The 11430-nt window shown below is 42.2% G+C and overlaps 1 protein-coding gene across 3 annotated transcripts in view; it reads right to left on the minus strand.

Annotated features, from left to right (window-relative positions):
• Nucleotides 1–10767, minus strand: part of LOC124721519 (ER degradation-enhancing alpha-mannosidase-like protein 1) — a 196410-nt gene extending 185643 nt beyond the window's left edge. The window contains exons 1-2 of one of the 3 annotated variants that reach the window (XR_007006345.1): nucleotides 10106–10767; nucleotides 8990–9010 (exon numbers count right to left, since the gene is read on the minus strand). Coding sequence is in view for 2 of the 3 variants with exons in the window: in XM_047246537.1 (XP_047102493.1) it covers nucleotides 8990–9010; nucleotides 10106–10377 (293 nt within the window). In the remaining variant the exon portion in view is untranslated. The remainder of the gene's footprint in view (nucleotides 1–8989; nucleotides 9011–10105) is intronic. The other 2 variants (XM_047246537.1, XM_047246538.1) reach the window with 2 other exon arrangements.
• Nucleotides 10768–11430: the final 663 nt, after the last annotated feature.

Here is an 11430-nt window from a genome sequence, read left to right on the forward strand (position 1 = left end):
AAACGGAGGATGATGGCTTGATCCACTCCCCAGGCAGTACCACTGAGAACATGTAGAACACTGAGGGACAGCATACAGCGGACTGCCAGACAAGACATGTGGGAAGACCAAGAAAGTTTCCTACCGAGCATGAGCCTCAGGAATTTCATAGTTTCAAGAAATGGAAGAGCAACAGGCCCAAAATGTAAAGACGGTGAAGAAACCAAGGCTTTTGTCAGAGAGGGAGGGAGGGAGGCGGGGGGGGGGGGGGGGTGAGAGAGAGAGAGAGAGAGAGAGAGAGAGAGAGAGAGAGAGAGAGAGAGAGAGAGAGAGAGGGGGCATTGTTGGCACTCCACAAGCCAAGACAATCAAGACATTGCTGAAGACACCGGTCAATGAGATAGGTCCAAGTAGAACTGCAATAGTTGGCAATTTCGTCAACGAAAAGGGAGCCGGAGATGCCGGACGTGAGACAGGCCATTATAGGATCAATGGCGATAGCTTAGACGATGAGGCTCAGGATGGAAACGTGAGGCACACCGTTTTCCCGGAGAAAAGTGTCCGACAAGGCAGAATCCACATGTACCTTGAAAACTTGGTCTTTTAAAGATTACTCAAGGAAACGGGGCAGGCGGCCATGTAAGCTTCACATGTACACTGTACGGAAGATACCAGTCCTCCAGCAGGTGTCTTAGGCTTTCTCCAAATTGTGAAACACAGCCACAGTCTGGGATTTTCACATAAAACCATTCATGACACGATTGGACAAAGTGATGAGGTGGTCAGCTGCAGAATAGCACGCTCGAAATACACACTGTGCAGTGGTTAGTAAATTGCGAAACTAGAGCCACCATACCAACTGGGCATCAATCACATTCCATCACCTTGCAAACACAGCTGGTGAGAGAAATGGGGTGGCAGCTAGAAGGAGTGTTTGTTCTTACCAGGCTTAAGTATGGGTACAACAGTGGATTCATGCCAGCATCTGGGAAATGTGGCCTCTGCCCAGATGTCGTCATACGTATGAAGCAGAAAGTGCTTGTCCACAAGAGAAAGGTGCTGCAATATCTGAATGTTAACAGCATTTGGCACTTGGGTGGAGGATCAGGATGAAGCGAGAGCAGGATCTAGCTCCCTCACAGTACAGGCGACATTGTAGCACTTGTGATTCTGAGAAGAAAAGGGTATTGCCCGAGCCTCCTCTGCTAGTTTCTGATGGAGGAAGGCCGGGTGATAGTGGGAGGAGCTCAAAATATCTGCAAAATGGCGGCCCAAGGTGTTTGAGATAGGAATAGGGTCCACTATGACATCATCTGCTACTGTCAGGACGGAAACTGGGGACTGCATCTTGGTTTCAGAGAGCCGTCGGAGGTTGGCCCACACAACAGAAGAGGGCATGGAATAGTTAAAAGAACTAGTGAATGAAATCCAGTTAGCCTTTTTTGTTATCCCGAAATACACAATGACACTGTGTACACAACTGTTCATAATGAATGCAGTTTGCCATCGTTGGATAACAGTTAAAAATGTGGAGAGCATGTCTTCGTGCACAAATTGCGTTGCAGCGTGCCTTAGTCCTCCAAAGGACCGGAACACAGCATGGTAAAGAGGAAGTGTGAGGAATGGAACGTCCTGCGGTGGTAAGGATAACGTGGTCATCACAACTGGGGAAATGTTGTTTGTCGAAAGTCGCCAGGGAGGAGTAAAGCCTCCAGTCGGCCTTAGTTAAGCTGCCATTTGGGTGTGCACATAGATGGGGTAGGAATCAGCAAATGGATAGCACACGAGAAATGGTCGCTCGAGTAAGTGTCATAGAGAACTGACCACTCGAGATGATAGGCAAGCTCGACAGTGCAGAAGGATAGGTCCAAATGGAAATAAGTGTGTGTGGAGTCTGAAAGAATCATGGGTGCCCCTGTGTTAAGGCAGAGGAGGTTAAGTTGATTGAGAAGGTCAGCCAAGATGGCACCTCTTGGACAAGTTCTGTGTGAGCCCCAAAGGGGATTGTGTGCATTAAAGTCACTGAGCAGCAGAAAGGGATGAGGTAGTTGCCTAATAAGCTGGAAGAAGTCTGCCCTGGTGACATCGAATGACAAAGGGATGTAAATGGTACAAAAAGAAAAGGCCAAGTGAGGAAGGAAAGGTGAACTGCAACAGCTTGAGTGCGGGTAGGCAGGAAGATGGGTTGACTATGAATGTCATCGCATATGAGTAACATGACTCCCCTATGAGATGGAATGCTGTCCTCGGGCAGAAGGCCAAAGCAGACTGGGAAGGAATGCGAGAGATCAAAGCGGTTGTGAGGAACAATTTTGTTTCCTGAAGGTAGTGAGCAAGTGGATGCTGTGATTCTAAGAGCAGCCTTAAAAACTCTGTTGAATCGAAAGCCATGAACATTCCATTGAAGGAGAGTCATGATGAGGAAAAAATGAAGGGGGTGTCACTGCAGCAGCTGCCGAGTGGAGCCTTCAAAGACTCACTGTTTTATGGCACAGAAGCACAAGGATCCTGCTCCATGAGGATCCTGCCTTCTATTGGCCTGCAGAGTCCAGGGCAAAGAAACGATTGGTGGTGCGCACCAGTGACACAGAGGTCGGCCGGGCAAGGGTGTCATGCAGTGACACCATAGAACATGATTTTCGAGTTGTGAAGGAGAAGACTGTTTGCCTTTGTTTAGCTTCTTTGAGCCTTTTCGGCTGGCAGAGGAAGACTCAGATGTTGGTCGGCTCGAGGGTCATAGGAAGTCCATCCTTCTGTCCTTGCTGGCCTGCCCGTTGTGTAGCTGGCGACTTTGCCCCCTCAGGCGAAAGTCTGGTTGTGTGTGGCACAGCTGGAGGAGGAGATGGGGACCCTACCACAATGCTGAGTGATTTCACAACCGTGATGCTAAATTTGAGGTCACGTCTGTGGGGTCACGTCCTTCATGGAGCAAGATATAGCAAGAGCAGTACTGTAGGTGCCACATGGTAGAACACAGGGTTTCCAACTAGCCAACAACTTGCAAGTGACTGGGTAAAATACTTTTTCCTTCACCCGGTTCTCTCTGGCAGCCCGCTCATCAAGATACATGGGACAATCGGGGGGAGGAAGCAGCACAGTTGCCATTGATGCAGCCAGAGGAAGAGGCGGACAATCACCCTCGTGAGCATCCCTGCCACATGTTACACATTTGGCTGCGTGTTGACAGGACTCTCGAGGGTGGGTGTAACTACGACACTGGTAACAGCGCATTGGGTTAAGAATATATGGTCTGACTACGATAATTTCATAACCTGCTTTGATCTCTGACGGAAGAACCACTCTATCAAAAGTGAGGAAGAAAGTACATGCGGGTACTAAGAAGGCATCTACTTTTTTCATCACTCGATAGACAGCAATGACACCCTGATCAGAGAGATACATTTGGATTTCTGCCTCTGTCAAACCATTGAGCAGCCCAGTGTAAACAATGCCACAGGAAGAATTCAGCATCCGACGGGCCTTGACAGAAACAAGATAGCCATGGAGGAGTGAAGGTGCAACCAATTGTTGAGCTTGAGAATAAGTAGTAGTCTCCAAAAGCCATTGCATAAAAGAGAGCAGGATTTCACATGGCCAGCAACTGCATCAACTCCTTTCTGAATAATAAATGGATTTACCATAGTGAAGGACTAACTGTCTTCAGTACGTGGAACCAAAAGGCACCTTGTTGCAGCTGGGAGGGTCTTTGAATCATTAGCCTCATTCCGTTTATGTTTTGTAGCCGATGGCTGTGAAGATGATTGGCTCACCGCAAGAAAATCCCCCACAATTGCCTGCATCTCCGATGGTGCACTCCTTCCAACTGGGGAGGAGGGGGGGCGGCTTCAGAAGGGGGTGCGGACCCACCTTAGGTGACTGTTCACACCTAAGGTCACACCTCCTGAACACCTGACAGAGGGACCAATCACCAAATTTGGGAAGGTAGCAGCTCAAGCAATCACCCCTCCCTAGGCCTAGCCTGTAGCAGGGTAAGTGCAAACCTTAACTGTCTACTTGGGGCTGCAAATTACGTGTTACCCAGTCACCTGTTACGCGTTGGACACTTGGGCCGACCTTCAGGAGCACACAGGGAGGAAGAAGAAAAAGAGGATCTTCAAATGCCGAAATGGAGGAAGAATAGGAGAAGGTGAACAAAGAAAGAAAAAAAGGAACGAAAAACAGTGGAAAGTATTCTGATATTGGCTACCGAAAATCCAGAATACATTTCCAAAAACAGCCCAGGCATGTTTCCCAAAGAAGGTAGACATGCAGCATGGAAGGGAAACTATGCTGCTAAGGCTGGAGCCCTGTGGTAGCCAAGCACGAACCCGCCAAAGAGTGGCGAGTACCCTGGGAGAAAAATTAGTGATGTGTTGCTTGACACACTCACAGCAATTAATTATCTAGGTGAAAGGTTGCAAAGAAATGTGAAATAGAATTGGTATGTAAGGTCAATTTTAGGGATCACAAATAGTCTACTGATATATTAGGAGTATTCTAGCAAAACAACACAGGGATGACTCATACTTTAGTGCTGCTCAAGTATCTGGGTCCACCAAGAACTTCAGAGGGATGCTGTTAGATGTTTTACCGGTATGTTTGATCAACACAAGAGTATTATGGTACCACTCTATGAACTCATGTTTTTAAATTTGACAGGAGAGCTCACTTTTCTCTTGGTTTAATGCATATTTTTTCATTATCTGATGGGTTCTTCAGTAATTTGCATTGTTGTCTACAGTGGAATTCTGAAACTGACCTGTGACTGTCTTTCAAATTATAATACATTTTCTGAGTGTTTGGCTTCTAAATGATATAATAACCTTAATCATCCAAATATGCTGCTTATTAGTACAGTCCACTAATCTTTCAATGGGGAAGAACTACCACAGCAAATTATGTTTGGCAGAAATTTATTATAGTTTTCTTTCAGGATGTCTGCATTGCACCCTTGTTGCTAAGTGTGTAATCTGAGATGTCTTTCCAGACATCCTTCTATATTTCTGGAACAAATGCCATGTCTTCACTACAGTAGTGTTTTAGCACAAAGTGTGGCTGCGGATAACAAAGAAACAAGATATTTTAAATTTTTTTACACTGTTTCCCAATAGCATCACGTGTGTGGGTACATCGTAACACGCAAATGTACTGTTATCACATATTTCTTAAAATGGCAACCATGTGCAACATTCTTAGCTCATATCTACGGAAGGCAGAGATATCATAAGCCCAATGATAATTTTGAAAATCTGTCAACAAAAGTGCTAATAAGCTCGTCAGTTTTGGTTCCTGAGCTACTGCTGATCGAACTATCACAAACCACGATTTACTGTAGTTGTCCACCTTTGCACCTACATACACTGCCTGCCAGAAAAGTGAAGCATATACAAGGGGAGGGGGAACTAAATAAAACTTCACAGGATGAGATGTTATGTGATGTTATTTCAGTGATTACAAAATGGAGTCAAATTAACAAAGAAGTTATAGCATGTGACTACAGTATGACGTTGCACTCCGCCTGGTCTGGATGCTTACGCAGTTTCGTTTGGGAAGGGTGTCAAAGCTATTGCATCCTCTCCTGAGGCAAGATGGCCCACAAATATTTTAACTGGACCTTGATATCCTGGATACCAGAACTGGGATGGAGCTGATGTCTGAGCTGGTCCCATGCATTTTCCATTGTGGGACTGATCTGATGATCTTGCTGCCTACAGGAATACTCCAACATCACAAAGAGAGGTCATACAGACACATCATGTATGGATGATCATTGTCCTGTTGAAAAATTGCACCACAATACTTTCACAAGAGGTAAAACATGAGAACGCAAGATGTACCGTCATCCTGTCAGAGTTCCACCAATCACTATCAGCAGTAACCTGAAGTCACATGTAATGGCTCCCTGCACCATGATGCCAGGAGTAACATTGTTGTGCATGTCCAAAACACTGGAAGAATGGGACCTCTCCCCTGGTCACCAGCATATTTGCTGACAGTGGTTTTCCAGGGTAGTGCAGAAGTGTAATTCATCACTTAACACAATGCAACACTATTCACCAGCTCTCAATGCTTCTTAGGCTACACATTACTGCAAAAATAGCCATTTTTGCTGTAGTGTTAATGGCAGCCTACGTGTTGGATGGTAATTCCCAAGCCCGACTGCTGCTAATCTCCGAGAAATGGTGTAGGAAGAAACAGGATGTACATTACTTACTCTCAGGTGCAGAGACAGATGTGGAGGGGTACGAAGCACCTGGGCACAATACAGTCATTACCCTCTTGTGGTGGTCTGATGTGGTCAACTGGAACCTTTAGGACAAGTATGCCTGCCTCCATCTTGCCATGCAATCCCACATTGGACCAGTTACATTTGAATGGTCCACAAATCTGGATATTGCACAATCCGTCCAGCCTGCGACCATGAGACCCACAATGAGACCCCTTTCAACCTGTCAGAAGCTAATAACACTGTCTCACAAATATGCAGCAGCTCAGTGTCCTTCACAGCGATCACCGAACACCTGATGCTGTTCACGACCCCTTGTATACCTGGTAACAACTCTAAATGTGGAGAATGTTAATGCACAGTGATGGCCTTTTTACTTTTCTCACAGAATTAAAAATTTTAATCTTTTGCATAGCCACCAACGGCGTGCACCTGTACTACATCACACTGACACATGGGCAGGTCTTCTGGATATGTCATCATGTACCAGTACTTTTAGTTAATGAATTTGTCACTAATGGGAAGAAAATGGGCTGATGCTTTCCCAAAGGGAAAAAAAAGAAAGAATGTAAAAGCAAAATTAGAAATGCCAGAGGTCAGAACACTACCACTACCATTTATGTTGCCTGTAGCCATGTTGCTGCACCATTTTGCTATCTACGACACTCTTACTTCATTATTCAACATTTCCAACATCAATCATGTAGGTAAAACTCACATAACAGGAAATAATTTAACCCCTGTTATTCACTGAAATTTAATTATGAAAGCTGCAAACATATTACCTAAGAAAATATGGAAGGGAACTACACACTGGCAATGAAGTCACAGACACAGAACATACACTCAGAGCAATCCTACAGCAAGATACCTGCGGTGGCCTTCACAATGGAATCCTTTTGGCATTTGCCCCAAGTTTTTTGGTATATCTAAATAAGGATAGTAAGATATGGAGCCCAACCTATGTACAGCCCTGCTCGAAAGGTAATTAACAGTATCATTTGTGACTATCAATCTTGGAGTTGAAATTTCTGACCTGATTTTTGTACAATTTCAAACTTAAAGCAAGAGTAATGTTTCAACATTCCATTGATCTTCATGTCATTAATGACCTAGCACACACTGGACAGAGTTTTGAAAGTAAATTTTCCATGACCTTGTTTGAGGACTTGCCGTAGAACACACAAAATCTCGTCTAGTGAAACCTATGAAAGTCAAATCAATGGTGAGGCAAAAATCCGAACCCAGTTCAGAATAAGTTTTCGTAATACAAAGTGCAAGATAAATACAGAAAGCCTACATTGGAGTTATACAATGACAAAGTCTCTGACCAGTATTTTGGTTCATATTATGTTTGAATATCAACATTTATATAACTTTTACCCAATGTAGAACAACAGTATCGTGGTATTGAAGCCATACCCACAATCTGTTACCACAATCCTCACCTCGCATTCACATCTGTTGGCTTCACCAACTCCCAACCAAACTGTCAACTACCCAGCTAAGCTAGATCTTCGGCTATGTTGCAGATCAGGTTGTCACCATACACAAGATTTCAGCAGGGGCCACTATCACATTCTAGCCCTTAGCTCATTGTAATTTCAAAGCTCGCAGGAGAATGAATCAGTGCATTATGCAATTGCGTTTGTTGTTTACTCTCTTCGATTGGTACTGCCCTTCTCCAGGTTTAAGGGCATCAGATACGAAAAGGAATTACTTTAAAATTAAAGCCAGTCTGAGTGACCAATAAAAGCTGCTAGTGAAGGGAAATTTTTTCACATTTGGAAATTGAGTGAAGAGGATATACCACCTCCAAACTGTGTGTGCAAAAGCTTGAGAGTGGATCAGGCAGTTCAGCATTTCACATTTTGCCTACAAATTCTTCATACATCATAGGTTTATTTCTGACTTGACCAACTCAATCATGATATGTGGTAATTTTATATGCCTGACAGTTTAAACCGGAAACAAAACAGCCTTGCCACCTTTGATACACCTGTTCTCACTCTGTCACCAAAGTTAAGCACCGTTGGACCCAATTTTTACTTTGGCCAATGACAACCTGAGAACATTGGCTGCTGTTCACTCAAGGACGCCCAAGTCACAGAAGTAGCATCCAGTTGAAAGGCTTATCAGGCTGTTGGGCTACAAATTTTTGTTATTGTTAATGAGAAACAAGGTAGCAATACATCTGAAGCAGCCACGCTGAAGCTCATCCACTGGGGAAAAAATTATCATGTAAAGAAAACTTACGTTAATCTGACACATTGCACACCATTATGAAATGTTGTGTTCGTGATTGATGGAACAAGTATTAATGTAATGTAAGGTAAGGTAAAGTGAAGGCAAAAAGCTATGTCAGGTGAAACAACCATGGATGAATAAAGTAGAGCAGTACATTATGGTTGCTATGTTGGAGTAGGTCTTCCCAAGTTTTCCAAAGAATGCAGCAGCAGCAGTCAAAGGGACAAAAATGCATCAAGGCAACACCTGTCCACACTATACCCATGACCAGAGTATTTCTTACACTCTACTACAGAAGAAACTTTCTTATCCAAATCACAGCCCCACATCTGGTGTTCATGCGATTTCAGTTTGTAAAAATGAAAAGCAACCAACCTTAAGTGAGATTTATATTGAAGGCCAGAAGAACGCGAGTTTGCAACTATTAAACATTGCTGAATAACTTGCCTAAGGAAGGATACATATTTCTCATACCTCAGAATCCATCTGCCTAGTATAATTCCACTCTTTCACACATGATTTATAATTTCACAGTACCTTCCTCCAGAGTTGGCTTTACTGCAAATAAGGGAATTCATATAAGCTGTAACAGGCCTAATGCATCTGATTACAAACTAATGTAAACTGTGTCAAAATTTGTGTCAACCATTTGTGAGGATGTTCAGTGGTTCTGAAACTGTGGAAATAATTTTGTTTTGTTGCCCCAACGGACAGCTCACAATTTCTGAGCAACCAAGTTTTTATTCAATAAAAATCAGTCATAACATGTGCAGTAAATGTATGATATTTATTTATTTATTTATTTTATTTATCCATCCATTGGCAATAAATATTGTATGGATGTTGTCAGGGGTACATGTAAGCCATTTCAAAGAAATGAGATACAAACAATATATACGGAAAAAAGTACAAAACAAAATAATACAATGAAGTTAATAATAGTATAATGAAATTAATATAGCCTATATACATCCCTGCCTGTTATTTTAAATGCATAGTCTGTTTTTCATAAGGCTTTAGTTTTGTTTTCCCTAAACGGCAAGTCCTTATATACACAACACTGCTTAAGTATATATTTACATCACACAACAGCTGTCCTTTAAGTACGTAAATGTAATCCATTCTATTCACATGTCATTAAACAGTTTGACAAGAAATTATCTGGAAACTTACTTGTGACATTACACATGGCCTCAGAGTCTGCATTTGCTCAATGACCAGAAATAATTATATCTTAGCCTTATAGGGATTCAATACCTCCAGTATCACATCAACTCCTGGATGTATACATACATGTGTTCTACAGGGTAAGTGCTTTTAACAGGTATGAAAAATGACAAGCTTAGCTAGAGGAATCATGAGGGGGAGGATGGAGACTAGGAGCTTAATATGATACTTTAAGAAAATCTGTTTTAACACTTAATAAGAAACCAATAAATGGGAACGAATTATTATGTCAACTACTATGAGAAAATTTATTTGCTGTGTGCAGGAGAAGTTGGTTTATCCAGCCAGTCAGTTCTCTACTTATGTCCAATGATAAACCATTTTCAATGCTCGTTTTGGCCTTTTGTATTCATACTACACATCTAAATCTTACGTTTCGAGTATAGGGAACATAGGGCTAAATTAAGCAATTTTTGTTGAACTTACGGATTGTCATAGTCTGGGCCCCTTCCAGTGCACATTATTGGATTAAGTTCGTCCATCGGAAAGGCATATTCCATGTAATTCTCGTATGCAAAGTAGAACATTTTCTTCGATTCTTCCAGCATTTGCAAACGAAGTTTTTCTGGAAAAGCTCCATACTTAGATTCCAAGAAATCCAATGGCTTCTTAAATATATTGACATTTTCCGTGGTGGTGCGAGATAAAATCAGAATAATGAGCGAAAAAAAATGAAAATTAAATAAGGCACGGATCATTGTATGGTGATAGCATAGTCCCGTCTACAGTTTTTATGAATCACACGGTTTCGTCTATAAGTCCTCGGGAGAAAGTAACTACATTGAAGCAAATTTTTAAAGATAAAATTAAAACACCCGCACAGACGAAGATGACCTGCAATCACATTATTCACTAATTACCCTACTCCGCGAGAATGTCACAAACTTGACTGCTGATTACATAACTTCCACGCTGTCTGTTTCTATGATAATAAAACATACCACAGATAGAATTTAAAAAATGTAAGGCTGACGTGGTTCGTAATGTGCAGAAATACTATACCCTATCGACTTGGTAGTTTCCTATTACGATATACATAGTATTATCATTCACCGCGTCATTGGTTTTAAAACTGACTTATACTCCCTGAATTTCACAAAAATGTCTCATATCAACGTTCTGAAACATTATGAGTTCCTTTCTACTATTAACTCCTTAAAGAGCATTAACAGTAAGCTTCTGTTATACAAGAACATAAAAATATGCAACTATTAGGAAAGTATTATGCGCAATATACAAAAAATGGACTAGCTGACGTATAAACATTCATAATGCGACACATCTGTCACTAAGAGCAAATATGAAATCCATGGGAGCAGTTCAAATCTCAGTATCGCTGGATTTTGCATCAAAGTGTATTCACACTACTGTTGTGAGAAATATGAATTTATTGCTAGCAAGGTTGTGCAAACACAATTCATGTCTGTCATAGCTGTGACGGCAGCTATGTGTGTCTTTACCCTATTTTTCTTGGTTAGGACCACTCCTGTAAAGGATGCCATAATGAAACGCAGGGGGCGGTCAAAAATATACACACATTACATCTACATGTTACCACGCCTAATACGATTTAGGAACCCGTTGGTATTCAAAACAACTTCCAGTCTTCTCGGAATGGATAAAAATAGGTCCCGCATGGATTTCAAGAATATCTTATACCATACTTCCCGCAAAATAGTTGCAAATTCAAGTTACGATGATATACGTGGATTGCGATTACGCACCCTGCTCTACACCACAAAGGCCCAATA

The sequence above is a fragment of the Schistocerca piceifrons genome, chromosome X, assembly GCF_021461385.2.
Source record: "Schistocerca piceifrons isolate TAMUIC-IGC-003096 chromosome X, iqSchPice1.1, whole genome shotgun sequence".
In the NCBI taxonomy this organism is placed as follows: domain Eukaryota; kingdom Metazoa; phylum Arthropoda; class Insecta; order Orthoptera; family Acrididae; genus Schistocerca; species Schistocerca piceifrons.